Source organism: Felis catus, chromosome A1, assembly GCF_018350175.1.
Source record: "Felis catus isolate Fca126 chromosome A1, F.catus_Fca126_mat1.0, whole genome shotgun sequence".
Classification (NCBI taxonomy): domain Eukaryota; kingdom Metazoa; phylum Chordata; class Mammalia; order Carnivora; family Felidae; genus Felis; species Felis catus.
The window spans coordinates 85,216,137-85,236,754 of NC_058368.1; the positions used below are offsets into that span (position 1 = coordinate 85,216,137).

Genomic DNA, 20,618 nt, shown 5'->3' on the forward strand with positions numbered 1-20,618 from the left:
ACAACTATCAAATTTAAATTATAATGGGATTCACAATAATGTCAGAAGTTATACTGGCAATAGAATGAAATTCCTGTGAATTTATTTTATGCACTCAATGAAAAAAAAAGGAACATTATAAAAATTAATTTAACTTATTTTGTAGTAGATAACATCAGTATATCATTTAACTGCTCTAAAAACTCCATTCCTGAAATTTAAACTGATATATTAATAGATAAGGCATCATTTGCTATCCATGCATAAGGAAATATGGACTATAAATGAGGGAAGTTAATTAAAGAAAGTATTAATTTAAGTAAATTGTCATGTTTTATACATTTGCATGTAAAATTTTACACACCTGGTAAAATATCATCTTTAGAGTATAGTAACAGTGGCTGTATTGAAAAATCTAGTTCTGATTTCCACACAAGGATACGATTATGGCAAACTTAATGGTTGATAAATATCAACAAACATGTTTGACAAATTATGTAATTCATACACACTCTTGAAAATCAGAAATTCATTACATGTTTATTTAAAGTGTATGTTGTTTTGAGCTATTGCTATGAAATATATATTGCCAAAAACCCACATTATAAAGAATAATGTGAGTGTGTGTGTGTGTGTGTGTGTGTGTGTGTAGATTTTTCAAAGACTAAATAAATGCCTGAACCCACTTAACAGAATCATATGTATTATTCAATATAATATGCACCAAGCAGGCATGAGTGCTCAGCCTCTATATACATGTGCAGATTATTATTTTTCTTTTTCTCCTCCTCCTCCTCCCTTTCTTCCTCCTTACCTATGTTTTCCTATCCTTTCTACTAAGTCCCCTAACTAGCAGCTGGATAACTTCTGTGATCTAACAAGTGTGGCATAAGCCATGACAATACTGGCTGAAACCCAGTATATTCGGGGTCACCATATTGAGTGCCTTATTTATAATCATTTTATAAATGTACCATACTTAGGACCTTATTTATATAATAATTTTATAAATATAAAATCACACTGATAAAGACAACTGTGTGCTATCATCAAATAATACTCTTAGATATTCTCCATCAATCAAGGATCAAGAAAAGATAGAACTAATTCCTATCACCTTTTAAAATCTGACCATGTATAAAGATGGAAACCCAATTCCTGCATATTCTTCTCACATGCCATTGGCTAAACTAGTCTGTGAATGAAGTGGGAAATACCAAGTAAAGATTTACAAACTCATCTTGGCTTGCTTCACTGCTTACTTAGATGTGGTATTCATCCCTTGAGGTATCCACCACTAAATTACCAGCTGACATCATGTTTCATCTTCTTGAAGAACATTCCTTATTATATGTTTCTGCACTGGTACCATTAGCTCAGTTTTTATGTTAAAAAAAACTACCTTTATTTATTAATTTTTTTGTTTATTTCCTGAAAATTTGATAATATATTCCAAATGTCAAGATATTTTACCCATATGTGTGTGTGTGTGTGTGTGTGTGTGTGTGTATCACCAAGTAGTTACTTAATACATTTCTCTGTATAGTACAAATAACACACACATCAGGCTCAACATTCAGAAAATTTTTTTTCTTAATACTGAGTTCATAATAAAATTTTCCCAAGTGAGAGCAGAAAGTCATGATAGAAAGGAGATGTATTTTCTATTATCTCAATGTAAAACAATATAAATTAATAAAATATACTTTCCCAGTTGTACTGCTTTCATCTCCACATTTTTTCCACTTGTCTGCATGAATAGAGAGGTGTTTCCCTCATGATGAATACTTTGAACAATTATTGATGTGTCTGTTGTCCATCTGTATGTCTTCTTTGGAAAAAAAATGTCCATTCATGGCTTCTGCCCATTTTTTAATTGTATTATTCCTTTTTTTCGGGTGTTGAATTGTACACGTTTTTTATATTTTTTGGATAATAACTCTATCACATTCCTCATTTATAGTTATCTTCTCCAATTATGTAGTTGTCTTTTAGTTTTGTTGACTATTCCCTTCACTGTGCAGAAGCTTTTTATTTTGATGAAGTCCCAATAGTTTATTGTAGATTTTGTTTCCTTTGCTTCTGAATACATATCTAGTAAGAATTAGCTATCAGCAGATGTCAAAGTGGTTACTGCCTGCATTCTCCTCTATGATTTTAATGGTTTCATGCCTCACATTTAGGTCTTTCATACATTTAGAATTTATTTTTTATTATGGTGTAAGAAAGTAGTCCAGATTCATTCTTTTGCAGGTTGTTGTCCAATTTTCTCAACACCATTTGTTGAAGAGGCTGTCTCTTTTCCGTTGGACATTTTTTCCTACTTTGTCAAATATTAATTATCCATATAGTCATAGGCTCATTTACAGGTTTTCTATTTTGTTCCATTGATCCATGTGTCTGTTTTGTAAAAGTACCCTACCGTCTTTATGTCTAAAACTTTGTAATATAACTTGATGTTCAGAATTGTGATGCCTTCCACTTTACTTTTCTTTTTCAAGATTACTTTGGCTCCCTGGGGTCTTTTGTGGTTCCATAATTTTAGTATTTTAGGATTGTTAGAAATCTGTGAAAACTGCTGGTGGTATTTTGATAGAGGTTGCATTTAATGTGTAGATTGCTTTGGACGATATAGACATCTTAACAACATTCATTCTTCCAATCCATGAGCATGGATTTTTTTTTCTAATTCTTTGTGTTACCCTCAATCTTTCATCACTGTTTTATAATTTTCATGGTATAGATCTTTTACCTCTTTGGTTAGGTTTATTCCTATGTATCTCATGGTTTTGGTGTAATTGTAAATGGAAGGGATTTCATGATTCCTCTTTCTGTTGCTTCATCAGTGGTGTATAGAAATGTAACAGATTCCTGTACATTGATTTTGTATCCTGTGAGTTTACTGAATTTGTGTATCATTTCTAGCAATTTTTTGGTGGAGTCTTTTGTTCTTTTTATATAGAGTATCATGTCATCTGCAAATAGTTAAAAGTTTGACTTCTTCCTTCCCAATTTGGTTACCTTTTATTTATTTTTGTTGTCTCATTGTTGAGACAAGGATTTCCAGTACTATGTTTTAAATAACAGTGATAAGAGTGGACGTCTCTGTCTTGTTTCTGACCATAGAGTAAAACCTCTCAGTTTTTCCCCACTGAGGATAATATTAGCTATGGGCTTTCCATATATGGCCTTTGTAAAGTTGTGGTATGTCCCCTTTAACCTATCTTGTTGAGGGCTTTAATCATGAATAGATGTTGTACTTTATCAAATTATTTTTCAGCATTTACTAAAAGGATTATAGGTTCTTATCTTTTCTTTTATTAATGTGGTATATCTCATTGATTTGCAAATATTGAAATACCCTTGCAGCTTGGGAATATATCCCACTTGATTGTGGTGAATGATTCTTTTAATGTACTGTTGGATTCAATATCCTAGTATTTTGTTGAGAATTTTTGCATTCATGTTAATCAGACATATTGGCCTGTAGTTCTCTTTTTAGCGGAATTTTTGTCTTGTTTTGGGATCAAGGTAATACTGGCCTCACATAATGAGTTTGGAAGTTTTCTTTCCACTTATATTTTTTTGTTAGTTTCAGAAGACTAGATATTAACACTTCTTTAAATAATTGGTAGAATTCCCCTGTGAAGCCATATGACCCTGGACTTTTGTTTGTTGGTAGGCTTTTGATTTAGTTTTTCAATTTCTTTGCTGTTTTTTTGTCTGGTCAAGTTTTCTATTTCTTCCTGTTCCAGTCTTGGTAATTTACATGTATCTAGGAATTTATCCATTTTTTCCAGGTTGTCCATTTTGTTGGCATATAAGTTTTCATAATATTCTCTGATAATTGTGTCTCTGTGGTGTTTTTGTTAGTTCTCCTCTCTGATTTGTGATTTTATTTATTTTGGTCCTTTCTCTTTTCTCTTTGAGAAATATAGATAGAAGTTTAACAATTTTATTCATTTTTTTTCCAAAGAACTAGATCCTGGCTTCCTTGATCTGTTCTTTGTTTTTTTTTGTTTTTGTTTTTGTTTTTGTTTTTGTTTTTGTTTTTAGTTTCTACATCATTGATTTCTGCTCTAATATTCATCATTACCCTTCTTCTACTGCCTTTAGGTTTAATTTGTTGTTTTTCTAGTTTCTTTAGGTGTAAGGTCAGGTTGTTTGAGATTTTTCTTGCTTCTTGAAGTATACCTGTATTGCTATATACTTCCCTCTTATGACCCTTTCTTAATCCCAAAGGTTTTGGGTGGTCAACTTTTCATTCTAATTTGTTTCCATGCATTTTAAAAATTTATTCTTTGATTTCATTGTAGACCCATTTATTCTTTAGTTGCACGTTGTTTAACCACCATATATTTGTGGTCTTTCTGAATATTTTCTTGTGGCAAGTTTCATAACATTGTGGTCCCAAAAATATACATGGTATAATCTCAGTATTTTTGTACTTGGTGAGGCCTGATTAGTGACCTAGTATGTGATCTATTCTGAAAAATGTTCCATGGGTACTTGCAAAGAATTTGTATTCTGCTGCTTTTGGGTGAAATGTTCTGAATATATCTGTTAAGTCCATATGGTCAGTGTGTCATTGAAAGCCACTTTTCTCCTAGTTGATTTTCTGCTTAGATGTTCTATCCATTGTCATAAGTGTGGTGTTAAAGTCCTCTACTATTTTAATACTGTCAGTGAGTTCCTTTATGTTTGTGATTAATTTATTTATATATTTGGACACTTCAAGTTGGGGCATAAATATTTATAACTGCTAGATCTTCTTATTGGATAGTCCCCTTTATTATGATACAGTGTCCTTCTTTATCTCTTGTTATAGACTTGGTTTAAAATTGAGTTTGTCTGATATAAATGTTGCTACTCTGGTTTTTATTTTATGACCATTTGCATGATAAATGTTTCTCTATCACCTTAATTTCAATCTGCAGGTGTCTTTAGTATCTAAAATGAGTCTCTTGTAGGTAGCATATAGTTGTATCTTCTTTTTGTTTTTGTTTTTGTGTTTTATTTCCCATTGTGCTACTCTATATCTTTTGATTGGAGCATTTAATCCATTTACATTCAGAGTAATTACTAACAGATATGTATTTAGTGCCATTTTAGTATTTGTTTTGTCATTGTTTTTGGAGATTTTCTCTTTTCCTTTCTTGTGTTTGTTACTTTTGGTATTTCCTTTCCACTCAAAGAACCCCCTCTAATATTTCTTGTAGGGCTTGTTTAATTTAATGGTCATGAACTCCTTTAGTTTCATGAACTCCTTTAGTTTCTGGGAAACTTTATCTCTCCTATTCTGAAAGATAGCCTTGATGGATATCTGTATTCTTGGCTACAGATTTTTTTTTCCCCATTCAGCACACTGAATATATCACACCACTGCTTTCCAGCCTGACATGTTTCTGTCGAGAGATCTTTAGCTAGCTTTGTGGGTCTTCCCTTGTCAGTTAAGGAATTATTTTGTCTTTCTGCTTTTAAGATTTTTTTCTTTGTCACTATATTTTGTGATTTAATTACAATATATCTTGATGTTGGCCTGCTTTTGTTGATTTTGATGGGAATTCTCTGTGGATGCCTGTTTCATTTTATAGATTAAGTAAATTTTCAGTTATTATTTCCCCAAATAAATTTTCTTTTCCTTTTTCTCTCTTCTCCCTCTTTTGGGACTCCTTTGACATGAATGTTATGATGTTTTATGTAGTCATTGAGTTCCCCAAGTCTATTCTCCTGTTCCATAATTCTTCATTTTCTTTTGTTCAGCTTCAATTATATTGTCTTCTATATCACTTATTGCACTGAGTCTGTTTTGAATTTGTTATTGCATTTTTCATTTGTTTTTTCTTAACTATTTTATCTCTGCAGTAAGGGCCTCCCTGAAGTATCCCATTCTTTTTTGCAGCCTGACAAGTATCCTTATGATTGCTACTTTAAATTATCCATCAGGCATATCACTTATATCTGTTTTACTTAGATATCTGTCCATGACCTCATCTTACTGTTTTCTTGGGATGAACTCCTATGTCTTGACATTTTGTCTAAGTCTCTGTCTTCTGTGTGTTAGAAAAGCCAGTTACGTTTCCTGTTTCTGAGAGTAATGGCTTTATGACGAAGAGGTCTTATAATCTTCAGAGCCTAGTGCTTCAGTGAGTGTCTCTGGTGTTTGCTGTCTGCATTCTGCTGCTGTGTTTTGGTCAGTCATCTGCAGAGGTCAATGTTTCGACCTTGGGCAGTGTGGTGAGTTTTAAATAGGTGTGCTGTGGTCTGCTTGTTGAGTATTGATGATACTTCCACTAGAACTAAAGCCTTACAGAACTCTCTGGTCACAGATGTGTTGTGCATGAGAGTTTCTGCTAGTCTTCTAGGGAAGGATGCACTTCACTGGGACTTAGGCACATTTGCTGAGAAGAGCAGTAGCATCAGAGCACATGAGGGTGGGACTTGGTATAATCAGGTTAGAAAGCCAGTATTGGTGCTGTGTACTGAAGTTGATTTATGCTGGAGGGAGGGGAGGGAAATGCATAAGCCAGCTCCTTTGTCCAGGGTGAGGTATCTCAGCACTTGCTGTTCTTAGGGAAGCACTCCTAGCAGAGATAATAATCTCCCCCTCATGTGTCCCATGCATTTTTCGGATCTCCATTTTCATGTTGTTTGTCTATTGGCTGTTTACCTGGAAGGAGCAACACAGTGCTTATTGGACTGTATCCCAGCCAAACCTGCTGATCCTTAAAACTCCAAACTCATTGGACATGTTGTGGCAAGGGCCAGTGCTGATCTTCTGGGGGACGGTTTAATCAGGCTGGGACCAACACAGGTTTGACCAAGAAGTGAAGTTTCACCAGAGTACAGTGGCATGGGACCTCCAGCAAGCAAGCTAGGCATCAGTGTCAGGGTTAGCTGTTCTCGGCAGGTGTTTCTGAATCTATGCTGGGTGGAGGGAAATGGTGCCTGTGGGCTCCTTTGTCTCAGAAAGACATCTCTTTAAATGCCACCTCTCAAATATGTGCTCCAGGAATATGTGAACAATGTCTACCCTGGGAATCTTACACACTTCTCCTTGCCATCTTCCACAGGCTTTCTCTCCAGGAGTAGGGCAGCACCCTCAGGGCTCTATCCAAACCATGTTCACTAACCTTTAAAACTCCAGGCTTTAAGCTCATCTGGTTGTCAGACCTCACAAAAATCAGCTCCTCTCATTTTCCCAGTCAATGGCTTTGAGGAAATGTTCTCCTTGTGCATTCCAATGCAGACTCTATTCCCTCTTACCCTTCTCCACAACAACGGTTCCTTCTGATCTGCACCCTGGAAATCCATTTTCCCCCTAAAACACATCTCCACACTTCCTATGTCCTACAATGTGTCTTCTTCATTCCCTTTAGTTGTATGGTTTGTTCTGACAGTCTTCAGGTTGATTTCTGGGGTCTTTGGAATGATTTGATAATTATCTAGTTGTGTTGGTGGGAGGAGATGAGCCTAGGGTTCTCCTACCTGGCTGCCATCTTCTCTTCCTAATAAAAAGAATCTTAAAAACAGAGAACAAACTGATGGTTACAAGAGGGGAGGTTGGTGGGGTTTGGGTGAAATAGATAAAGGGGATTAGGATTACAATTTTCTTGATGAACGTTGAGAAATGTATAGAATTGGTGAATCAGTATATTGTACATATGTAACTAATACAACACTATATTTTAATTACATGTGAATAAAAATGAATAAGTAAATACATAATAAATATCATTAATCATCCAGGATATCATATCAAGACTACAGTGAGAGGAAGATGGTGGTGTAGGAGGACACTGGGCTCAACTCATCCTGCTGATCCACTCACATCTTAGATTCCACCCACATCTGCCTAAATAACCCAGAAAACTGCCAGAAGACTAGAAGAATGGACTCTCGCAGGCAAGCATAGAAAAGAGGCCCATGGAAGAGGGTAGGAAGGGCGGACAGGCGGTGTGTGCTACACGGACTGGCGGGAGGGAGCCAGGGAGGTGCAGGGGCAGCCGACTGGGCAAGGCAGAGCCCCTGAACTCTGGCTTGCAAAAGCTGAGGGGTCAAACTCTGAGTTCTGACAGCTAGTGGGACTTAACATCTGGAATGTTCAAAGTCAATAGCTCTGCTCTTGGAGTGCGGGGAGGGTGAGTGGACAACAGGAGGGAGAGTCGTTGAGCCCTAGAAGACAGAGGTCAGCTCGGCAGGGGAACAAAGGCCTTGAAAAGCTCCACCTCCCTCTCCCATCCCCAGTTGAAATTCCAAAGGGAACCAGTTCCTGTCACCTAACTTGCTTGCACCACACAAACACCCAATGCTGGGCTTCTGTGGATCCATCCCTCTGATGGGTCAGCCTCTCTCAAGGTGCTGCAGGGCCCCTCCCCCAGGGGAGCTCCTACAGCAAAGGGAGCTAAACCTGCCCCTTCTGCCTCTATGCACTTTGTGGATCCACCCTGGCTAATACACCAGATCCCATCAAAGCAGCACCAAAAGCCTTGCGGTCTGCAAGTAGCCCAGACAGGGGCCACACCACTCCACAGTGAGTCCTGCTTGTAGGAGAGGGGAAAATAAGGTACACACCAGTCTGTCTGTGGCCCAAGCAGTGGGCTGGGGGTAGACATCAGGTCTGTGGCCCCACCCACAAACACAAGTTACTCCTGACAGCACAGGGGAAGTACCCTGCAGTTTGGAGCCACCTCAGGGACTACCCAAAATGAAGAAACAGAAGAATGAGGAGAACCTCAAAATAAACTCCAGGAAGTAGCGACAGCTAATGAATTGATCAAAAATGATTTAAGCAATATAATGGAACAAGAATTTGGAATAACAGTCATAAAATTAATCACTCTGCTTGAAAAAAGCATAAAAGATATCAGAGAATTTATTGCTACAGAGATCAAGGGACTAAGAAATAGTCATCAGGAGCTAAAATATGCTATAAATGAGGTGCAAAATAAAATGGAGGTGGCCATAGCACAGACTGAAGAGGCAGAGGAGAGAATAGGTGAATTAGAAGTTGAAATTATGGAAAAAGAGGAAACTGAGAAAAAGAGAGTTAAAAAAGTCCAGGAGTATGAGGGGAGAATTAGAGAACTAAGTGATGCAATCAAACTGAACAATATCCGTATCATAGAAATTCCAGAAGAGCCCCCAAATATATAAAACAATTAATCACAAACATAAGCAACCTTAGTGATAAGAATGTGGTAATGGTAGGGGACTTTAATACCCCACTTACAACAATAGATAGATCATCTAGTCACAAGATCAATAAAGAAACAAGGGCCCTGAATGATACATTGGATCAGATGGACTTGACAGGTATATTTAGAACTCTGCATCCCAAAGCAACAGAATATACTTTCCTCTCAACTGCACATGGAACATTCTCCAAGATAGATCATATACTGGGTCACAAAACAGCCCTTCATAAGAATAGAATAATTGAGATCATACCATGCACTCTTTCAGACCACAATGCTATGAAACTTGAAATCAACCATAGGAAAAAGTTTGGAAAACCTCAAAGTCATGGAAGCTAAATATCACCCTATTAAAGAATGAATGGGTCAACCAGGCAATTAGAGAAGAAATTTAAAAATATATGAAAACAAATGAAAATGAAAATTTAACAATCCAATTACTTTGGGATGCAGTGAAGGCAGTCCTGAGAGGAAAATACATTGCAATCCAGGTCTATCTCAAGAAACAAGAAAAATCCAAAATACAGAATCTAACAGCACACCTAAAGGAACTAGAAGCAGAACAGCAAAGACACCGCAAACACAGCAGAAGAGAAATAACAAAGATCAGAGCAGAAATAAACAATATACAATCTAAAAAAAACTGTAGAGCAGATCAATGAAACCAAGAGTTGGTTTTCTGAAAAATTAACAAAACTGATAAACCTCTAGCCAGGCTTCTCAAAAAGAAAAGGGAGATGACCCAAATAGATAAAATCATGAATGAAAATGGAATTATTACAACCAATCCCTCAGAAATACAAGCAAATATCAGGGAATGCTATGAAAAACTATATGCCAACAAACTGGACAACCTGGTAGAAATGGACAAATTCCTAAGCACCCATACACTTCCAAAACTCAAACAGGAAGAAATAGAATACTTGAACAGACCCATAACCAGCAAAGAAATTGAATCAATTATCCAAAATCTCCCAACAAATTAGAGTCCGGGACCAGAAGGCTTTCCTGGGGAATTCTACAAGACAATTAAAGCAGAGATAATACCAGGCCTTCCAAAGATGTTCCAAAAAATAGAAAGGGAAGGAAAACTTCCAGACTCATTCTATGAAGCCAGCATTACTTTGATTCCTAAACCAGACAGATACCCAGCAAGAAAAAGAGAACTACAGGCCAATATTCCTGATGAATATGGATGCAAAAATTCTCCATAAGATAGTAGCAAATCAAATTAAACAGCATATAAAAATAATTATTCACCATGATTAAGTGGGATTCATTCCTGGGCTGCAGAGCTGGTTCAAAATTCACAAATCAATCAATAGGATACATCACATTAATAAAAGAAAAGAACCATATGATCCTGTCAATCGATGCAGAAAAAGCATTTGACAAAATTCAGCATCCTTTCTTAATAAAAACCCTCAATAAAGTTGGGATAAAAGGAACATACTTAAACATCATAGAAAACATTTATGAAAAGCCCACAGCTAATATCATCCTCAATGGGGAAAAACTGAGACCTTTCCCCTGAGATCAGGTACACGACAGGGATGTCCACTCTCACCACTGTGGTTTAACATAGTGTTGGAAGTTCTAGCATCAGCAATAAGGCAACAAAAGGAAATCAAAGGCATCAAAATTGGCAAAGATGAAATCAAGCATTCACTGGTTGCAGATGATATGATATTATACACGGAAAACCAGATGGACTCCGCCAAAAGTGTGCTAGAACTGATACATGAATTCAGCAAAATTGCAGGATACAAAATCAATGTACAGAAATCAGCTGCATTCTTATACACTAAAAATGAAGCAGCATAGAGACAAATTAAAAAACTGATCCCATTCACAATGACACCAAGAATTATAAAATACCTAGGAATAAATCTAACCAAAGATGTAAAAGATCTGTATGCTGAAAACTATAGAAAGCTTATGAATGAAATTGAAGAAGATATAAAGAGATGGAAAAACATTCCATGTTCATGGATTGGAAGAATAAATATTGTTACAATGTCAATACTACTCAAAGCTATCTACACATTCAATGCAATCCCAATCAAAATTGCACCAGCATTTTTCTCAAAGCTAGAACAAGCAATCCTAAAATTTGTATGGAATATCAAAAGACCCCGAATAGCCAAAGTAATATTGAAGAAGACCAATGCAGGAGGCATCACAATCCCAGACTAGAGCCTCTAGTACAAAGCTGTAATCATCAAGAGAGCATGGTATTGGCACAGAAACAGACACATAGACCAATGGAATAGAATACAGACTGCAGAATTGGACCCACAAAAGTATGGCCAACTAACCTTTGACAAATCAGGAAAGAATATCCAATGGAAAAAAAGACAGTCTCTTTAACAAATGGTGCTGGGAGAACTGGACAGCAACATAGAGAAGAATGAAACTAGACCACTTTCTTACACCATTCACAAAAATAAACTCAGAATGGATAAAGGGCCTGAATGTGAGACAGGAAACCATCCAAACACTAGAGGAGAAAGAAAAGAAAAAAAAAACAAAACAAAACAAAAAAACAACAAAAAAAAAACCTCTCTGACCTCAGCCGCAGCAATTGCTTACTTGACATATCTCCAAAGGCAAGGGAATTAAAAGCAATAATGAACTATTGGGACCTCATCAAGATAAAAAGTTTCTGCACTGCAAAGGAAACTATCAACAAAACAAAAAGGCAACCAATGGAATGGGAAAAGATATTTGCAAATGACATATCAGACAAAGGGCTAGTTCCAAAATCTATAAAGAACTCACCAAACTCCACACTCAAAACAAATAATCCAGTGAAGAAATGGGCAGAAAACATGAATAGACACTTCTCTAAAGAAGACATCCGGATGACCAACAGGCACATGAAAAGATGCTCAACATCGCTCCGTGTCAGGGAAATACAAATCAAAACCACACTGAGATACCACCTTACACCAGTCAGAGTGGCTAAAGTAAACAAATCAGGAGACTATAGATACTGGAGAGGATGTGGAGAATTGGGAACCCTTTTGCATTGTTGGTGGGAATGCAAACTGGTGCAGCCACTCTGGAAAACAGTGTGGAGGTTCCTCAAAACATTAAAAATAGATCTACCCTATGTCCCAACAGTAGCACTGCTAGGAATTTACCCAAGGGATACAGAAGTGCTGATGCACAGGGGTTCTTGTACCCCAATGTTTATAGCAGCATTTTCAACAATAGCCAAATTATGGAAAGAGCGTAAATGTCCATCAACTGATGAATGGATAAAGAAATTGTGGTTTATATACACAATAAAATACTACTTGGCAATGAGAAAGGATGAAATATGGCCGTTTGTAGCAACGTGGATGGAACTGGATATTGTTATGCTAGGTGAAATAAGTCATACAGAGAAAGACAGATACTATATATATATATATATATATATATATATATATATATTTACTCTTATGTGGATCCTGAGAAACTTAACAGAAGACCATGGGGGAGGGGAAGGAAAAAAAAAGTTAGAGAAGGAGGGAGCCAAACCATAAGAGACTCTTAAAAAGTGAGAATAAACTGACGGTGATGAGAGTGGGAGGGAGGGGACGGTGGGTCATAGGCATTGAGGAGGGCACCTGCTGGGATGAGCACTGGATGTTGTATGGAACCGAATTTGACAATAAATTTCATTAAAAAAAGACTACCGTGAGATATCACCTTATACCTTTTAGAATGAATCAAATCAAAAAGAAAAGAAATAAGAGCTGGCAAGGCTGTGGAGGAAAAGCAGCCCTTGTGCACTATTGTGGGAATGTAAACTGGGGCAGCCACTGGTGGATTCGGTGCGGAGGTTCTTCAAAAAATTCAAAATAGGGATACCATATGTTCCATCAATCCCACTGCTGTGTATTTACACAAAGAAAAGTCCTAATTCAAAAAGACAGAGTCACCCTATGTTTGTACAAGCATTATTTATAATACTCAAGAAGTAGGGGTGCTGGGTGGCATAGCTGATTGAGCATCTGACTCTTGATTTCAGCCCAGGTCACGATCCCAGGGTTGTGGGACTGAGTCCCACATCAGGCTCTGCAATGAGCATGGAGCTTGCTTAAGATCCTTTCTCTCTCTCTCTCTCTCTCCCTCTCTCACTCTTTTTCTCTCTCTCTCCCACCTTTTCCTCTCACTAATACACACTCTCTCTATAAAATAAAAAAAATAGTCAAGATATAGAAACAACCCAAGTGTCGACTGATAAATGATAAAGCAGATGTGTGTACATACAGTAGAATATTAGTTAGGCATAAAAAAGAATGAGAGCTTCCCATTTGAAAAACACGGATGGATCTAGTATGTATCCTACTAAGTGACTTAATCAGAAGAGAGAGAGCAAATATCATGATTTCATTTATATGTGAAATCTAACAAACAAAATAAATGAACAAAGAAACCAAGAAACAAAAGCCAGACTGCTAAAAATAGAGAACTGGTGGTTGCCACTGGGAAGGTGGGGGTGAGGAATGGATAAAATAGATAAAAAGGATTAAGATGTGCAAACTTCCAATCCAGAAGTACTGTACTTAACACAAGTAGGTCAGGGGGATGAAAAGTACGGCATAGGAAATGTAGTCAATGATACTGTATGAACACTGTATGGTGACAGACTATGACTACACGTATTGTGGTGAGCATTGTGTGATGTGGGAATCATTGCATCAACATGTTGTATTCTTGAAATTCATACAACATTGTCTGTTAATTATACTTCATTTAGAATAAATAAAATAATAATAAAAGATAAAAAATTAAAAAAAAATCAACCTGGGACTAATTTAGGTCGAATTGCTTAGTATCTCTCTCCCATTGTATTTCAAGGCCAGTGTGTGGACATGCTATACTTCTTGTTCTTTTTTTTTTAAGTTTATTTATTTATTTTGAGAGTGAAAGAGACAACATGAGTGGGTAAGGACAGAGAGAGGGAGACAGAGAGACAATCCCAAGCAGGCTCTGCACTGCCAGCAGAGTCTGACACAGGGTTAGAACCCACAAAATCGTAAGATCATGACCTGAACTGAAATCAAGAGTCAGGCGCTTAACTGACTGAGCCACCCAGGTGCCCCACTCCTTGTTCTTAATGCTGCTGAGAATATTTTTCTCCCACTCTATTTTGGAAACATCTTTTAAGTTTCATGTTAGGGAAGTACAAACTAAATCATCCCTCACTGAAACTATTCACTTAACTACCTAGTCTCCCTTATAGATGACACCTGTGTTTTTGTTTGTTTGTTTGTTTTATATCTAAGTCTGCCATTTGGTCTCACCAATTTGACAACACATCAGGTCTTTGACTCTTTCCTGTAATGTGATTTTTTTAATCTCACTTGTCCCTAATCATATTTTGCACTTTGTTGTCATCTATAATGGAACCATATGAAATTGCAAATTTGGTTAGCCATACTATTAAGTATGACATTGTATCAGTCCCTATAGCTCAAAAAGCTATGACAACAGCAATTTTTAAATTTTAACTTGTATCTCATTGTTTGCTCTTTGCCATCGGAGACTCTAATATCTGTCACTCCTTTTCCCTTATCTCCAACTACCTGGACAGATCTAACCTGCCTTTCAACATATGTGTCAGATTCTAAACTACAGGCTTAGTGATCTTAAACCAAAGACAAACAGGTAGGACAAGGTCATAATAAGTTGATCATATCCTACTCCCTAGATACTAAATTTGATGCCAAATCCACCTATGACTTTAGTCAGTTGTCAATTCCAATTTGCAAAAGGACTATGAAATGCCTTTGACATATTCTTCAAAACCTATCCTCACTTTTTATAGTAAAAAAATCTGATGGCATTATCCTGGACTTAAAAACTGAAATGTAATCAAGATAAGTTCCCATGTGAGATCTTGCACATTGTCTGGCCTCTTTTTCTTTAAATGCTCATCAGATTGCAATGATCCTGTCTCTTTCCCTCCTACAGTAAATGCTTTTCTTATTGAATCTTGATATGTCCAGTTTCCCTAGTTCCCTTCCATTTTAGTCTCAGACTATCAATGATACAGATTTTTGTCCACTAGTGGATGGACACTTCCCACAAATGTTCAAAGTTACTCAGACAATAAATTTTACCATCTAACAAAAATACACATACCCCATTAACATCCCACCTTTTCTCACCTCTTCACAAATGCTTTTTTCAGGGTAATTTTGCTTTCATGCACAAATGCTTCTCTTTCTTTATAAAACCATTCCCTCTACCATCATTGTATGGTGTGCACCCTCCTCAGGCCAAAAACTCCACCCTTTCCAGGAAAACACTAACTCTGTGTTGAGAACTTTTACGAAAAATTTTCAGTCCTCACTTTCCATACATAATGCCTTTTCCTTTTGAGACCTCTCTCATCCCTTAGAAGAATATGCTTAACCACCTTATAAATGTTCTACTTCTGTGACTGTTCTTTCTTATTCCCCCCATCTTTTTTTTTTGTTCCTCTCCCATAACTTAAAATTCATATTTTGAATTCCCTCTGTGCTTGCTCATTTATTTGTGTTATACTCTTTTGCTGAGAAATTTTCTTTATCCCCATATTTTCAATTACCATCTATATGTTAAAATCTTCCACATTTTTAATTTATTTTGGGGAAGAGAGAGAGAAAGAGAGAGGTCATGATTAGTGGAGGGAGGGAGGAAGAGAGGGAGGGAGAGAGAGTGAGGGAGGGAGAGAGAGATCGAGAGAGAGAGAGAGGGAGAGAGAGAATCCCAAGCAGGCTCTGCACTGTCAGGGCAGAGCCCAACTTGGGGTTTGATCCCATGAACCATGAGATCATTATCTGAACTGAAATCAAGAGTCAGCCGAACCATGAGATCATTATCTGAACTGAAATCAAGAGTCAGCCACCCAGACTGAGACACCCAGGCACCCACAATCTTCTAAAAATTTAACTGTAGATCAAGCCACAACTTTAAGCTCCAGATACAAGTATCCAATTGTATTTCATATCATTTTTTGAAGTCTCTCATATGTGTATAAATACTTTTTTTATCTCAATATGCAGAGCCCAGGACTTTCATTACCATAGATGTGCCCAACAATTAACGCTAAAGGGAGTATTCTGGTTGAAATGAAAAGATGATAGACAGTAACTGTAGGTCATATGAAGCTATAAAGATCTCCAATAACATAGAACATAGAACAAAGTATTATAATTTTGGTTTTTAACTCTATTTCTTATTTATTCTGACTTAAAGTTTAAGCACATTAAAACAATGTTAAATCTATTTTAAATGGAAGTCAGCATCATGGTGGCATGAGGTGTCCCTCCTTTGCAACTTCCTCTTTATTTACAATAAATAAGACATTCATACATGATCAAAAGTGACTCTGTGGAAGTGGCTGGACCCAACACCAAACTCCAAGGGAGTCACCGGCATGAACATCTGCTTACAGATGTAGGCAGAAAGATGTAAGTATGGGCATTGTAAAGAGCTGGATTCAGCAAACCTGCCCCACACCCTCTCAGGTGAAGTTGGGAAAAAACTAGAGTCTGCTGACTTGTACAGATACCCATGGACAAGAAAGAATTTATAGCCACACATCCTCACCAAGAGGACATGCCAAGAACCAAGAAAACTAAATGGAGAAATGTTGTCTTCAACAAATGCTGTTGGGAAAACTAGATAGCCATATATAAAGAAAAATGAATTTGTATTTCTACCTTATATCACTCACAAAAATTCATGTGACATGGATTAAAGATTAACATAAGACCTGAAACCTTAAAACTTCTACAAAAAAAAAAAAAAACTAAACTAAAAAAACATGAAAGAAGCTTCTTGACACTGAACTTGACAATGATTTTTTTTTTTGGATATGACACACAAAAATACAAGCAACACATGTAAAAATCAACAAGTGAGGCTACAACAAACTAAAAAGCATTTGCCCAGCAAAAGAAAAAACAAAATAAACACATAACCTATGGAATGGGAGAAAATGTTTGCAATCCATATGTCAGATAAGGAGTTGAGACATATAAATAATATCCAACTGGACAACAACAAACAATCTGATCAAAAACTGAACAGGAACTGATACAGGAACTGAACAGAACTTTTTCCAAAGGAGATATCCAGATAGTCAACAGGTACTTGAAAAGATACTCAACATCACTAATTATCAGGGAAATGCAAATCAAAACCACAATGAGACATCACCTCATACCTGTTGGAATGACTACCATGAGGTAGACAAGACGTGGTCAGTGGTAAGGAGAATGTGGAGAAAATGGAACCCTTGTGTGCTATTGGTAAAATGTAAATTGGTTCACTTAGTATGGAAATCAGTTTGGAAGTTCCTAAAACAATTTAAAAAAGAAAAAAGAAAAAGAAAAAGGAAAGGAACTACCATATGATCTAATAATCCTACTTCTGGGAATATAACCAAAGAAGATAGAGTCAGTATCTCAAAGAAAATTCTGCACTCTTACATTCAGTGAGGCATTATTCACAGGAGTTAAGATGTTAATGTTTTGTCAATGAATGAATGGATAAAGAATATGTGGTGTTTATGTACAATGGGATATTATTTGGGCATGAAAAGGAAGGCATTTGGGGCATCACTGATGTAACTCTAGGGCATTTTGCTAAGTGAGATAAGTCAGACAGAGTAAGACAAACAATGAATGACATCACTTATATATGAAATCTAAAAAAGCCGCACTTGTAAAAACTGAGAGTGGAATAGTGGTTAACAGGGGCAGGGCAGCAGTAGGGTAGGGACATGCTAAAGGATACAAACTTGTAACGAGTAGTAAGTTTTGGAAAACTAATGCACAAGCAGCAAAAAGGTAAAAATGAAGTATTGAAACCAAGATGAATAAAAAAGAGAATGAAGAATAGAGAAGATCAAAGGAGCCGAAAGTGAAATGGGGACACTGGGGCCCAGATCTTAAGATCTCATCCTGCCCTATCGTGCACTTCCGCTAGGTGCGTCTGTGAGGATGATCCAGTGAGGGCTAGGGGACAGCACAGTCGGGACAACGCTCCTCACCAACCCCAAAGAGCCCCAAAGAGTCTGAAGAGTGGTTACGTGGCTTGGGCAGTTTGACAGATGTAGCCAGAGCCTCCGTTAGGTTCCATCTTTATATTTGCCATTGCTGGGTGACAGGGAGAACCACACTTCTGGGATTCACTGTGCACATACCGTGGGGAGTCACTACTTTTCTGCATGGAGTGTTTGCAGTAGGGGTCCACCGGGAGGCTGCTGTCCTCTACAGCAGACTGTATGCGTGAATAAACAAAGCCGACCTTAAAGCAGGTTAGTAAATTCTGTTTTCCTTGTTTTCCTGAGGACCAGAGCCACAGAGCACACTTACAGAATGCTGGGAAGAACCGCTAAGACTTGTTAGCTACAGGGCATCGCAAATCCCAGATGGGTGCCCTCAAGCAGTTCTCCAAAAAATTGCTCTTCACAAGGAATAATTTGTTTAGCTTGTAAAAACTAAGGTTTCCTTTTTTTTTCTTTTTTAATTTTCATATAGACACTAGAAAGACCCTTAGGTCATCGTAACACACTATGTTCCTATCACACCTTATTGTCGGAAAACACTGCTTGCATGCCCTCACCTAACTGGTTTTCTGGTTCTCCCAGGTTTTGGTGTCTCCTTACCTTACCTGAGATGGTCCGAGAAGGCTGACATCAGTCACCTACTGCAGTTTTGGTGCACAATGAGATGAGACAGAAAGTAGCAGGAAACAGACAGAGACAGGAGCACCTTTCGGGCACCATATTTGTTCCCTCCGTTTTGGTAAAGCCCAGAGGGTCGCTTGCTTGTTTGCGCTCAGTCTCACCCCACAGAACCCACAGCTGTGGGGTCTGTGAGCACATCCGCTCCTGACCATGGCTCTCAGAGGTTCCCAGGCTGTGGTTAGACAGTGACTGCGCTTGCGCACCTGCTGGCCGGACCTCAGAGGAGCAGTGTGGGCCGTATTTGCACATGCGCAGCAGTCTAGTGCTCACAGAAGTAAGTTTGCAGGCCTTGCGTAGGTGGTGTTTGTGCATGCGTCCTCTCCATCCCCTTCAGCATGGCTCTGTCCTCTCCCTCATGGCTTGGCCGGGTTTGCGGCAGATTGATGTCCCTTTCTGAGGAGGTGGCTACTGGGATGAGGACACAGTGTTGCATGATAGCTACAGGTCACAATGGACAGGAAAATTGTAAAGGCAGCCTAGGGGGTGGGGAGGCGGAAGTTCCAGGGGGCATGCAGGTGGCCTTTTGTTCAGGAGGAGGGTGGGGACGCAGAGGACACGGCTCCCGGTGGCCGCTCCACCTCAGCTCTCAGACGTCGGTGTGGTCCTGGACTGGCGGTGCCCACGCGAAGGCCCTGAGGTCAGTCCACATCTCTCTACACGAGGGGTTCCGAGGAAAGGGGCTGTGGGGTCTCCGGAGAGGGGGCATCCTGCGCAGCATAGTGAGATTGGTACAACAGAGTAGGACCATGACCTAGACCAGGGTTAGAGCCCTGAGGAGGAACCTGACCTGGACCTTAGGAAGTGCGGGGACAGCCTCATCATAATTGGATGGAGGAGTCTGCCCTGGATGGGGCGGGAATCACCGAGGAGGTGAGGGCAGAGGAGTGTGGGGGAGAACCTGACACAGGGGAACCCTGAGCAGGACAGGGGAGGATCCAGACTGTGGTCAGGGTTGGGTTGATCCTGATCCAGAACAAGGAGGAAGGGGACTTAGGTCTACATGGAAAAGGCTTCCGAAGGGTGGAGTAAGTGAAAAACTCAGATAAAGTGGTTTGTCTTTGCTCAGATGGAAGTTATGGACACTTTTCTTGGGCATAGTGAGTCCACAGTGAAAGTAGTGAGCTGTTTTAGGCCTGAGGTCTGTGAGAGAGTCAGGAGCCAGCAGGGACTGTGTGCACAGTTGTGTGTCATTCACTGCACAAGGTCGTGCAAGTCATTCACTGCACAAAGGCAGCTGGCTGAGGGGTGAGGGGAGGGGTCTGCAGTCTGGCCTGTGCTCTGGGCTGTGTGGACATCCTGGTGCTGGGGATGCCTTCCTCTGGCTCTTACACAGGCACCACATGCTGACAGACTGTATAGGGATGGGGGCCGAATCTGCCCAAAGGACTCCTCTGTCTGAATCACAACGCTACAGGATGTGTGTGCTCATGAGCTCCTTGTGTGGGGAGGCTGGCTGCAGGAAACTGTCTAAGTTTAAGGGCAAGAAGTAACCTGCCTCCCCTTTCTTGGTGTGTTAGTGACAGGCAGCCATGGACAGCAACCTGAAGTTGCTGTGTGATGGCTCCCGAAGCTTCCAGATGTTGCACATTTTCAACAAGTCTGTGGGGAAGCTGCAGGGGCTGCTGTGCAAGGGGGAGTACGCCCTGCTGAAGCACTTGCTCATATTTGAGAGTGACTTTATACAGGTGAGGTGTCCCACCCCC

The 20,618-nt window shown here is 38.7% G+C and overlaps 1 protein-coding gene across 1 annotated transcript in view; it reads left to right on the forward strand.

The window, feature by feature from the left end:
• Positions 1-20,196: 20,196 nt before the first annotated feature.
• The window catches only part of LOC123385087 (protein FAM71C-like), a 34,630-nt gene continuing 34,208 nt past the window's right edge, over positions 20,197-20,618 (forward strand). Inside the window, exon 1 of the mRNA XM_045056483.1 lies at positions 20,197-20,600. Within this exon, the coding sequence (XP_044912418.1) occupies positions 20,445-20,600 (156 nt within the window). The 5' untranslated portion in view covers positions 20,197-20,444. The remainder of the gene's footprint in view (positions 20,601-20,618) is intronic.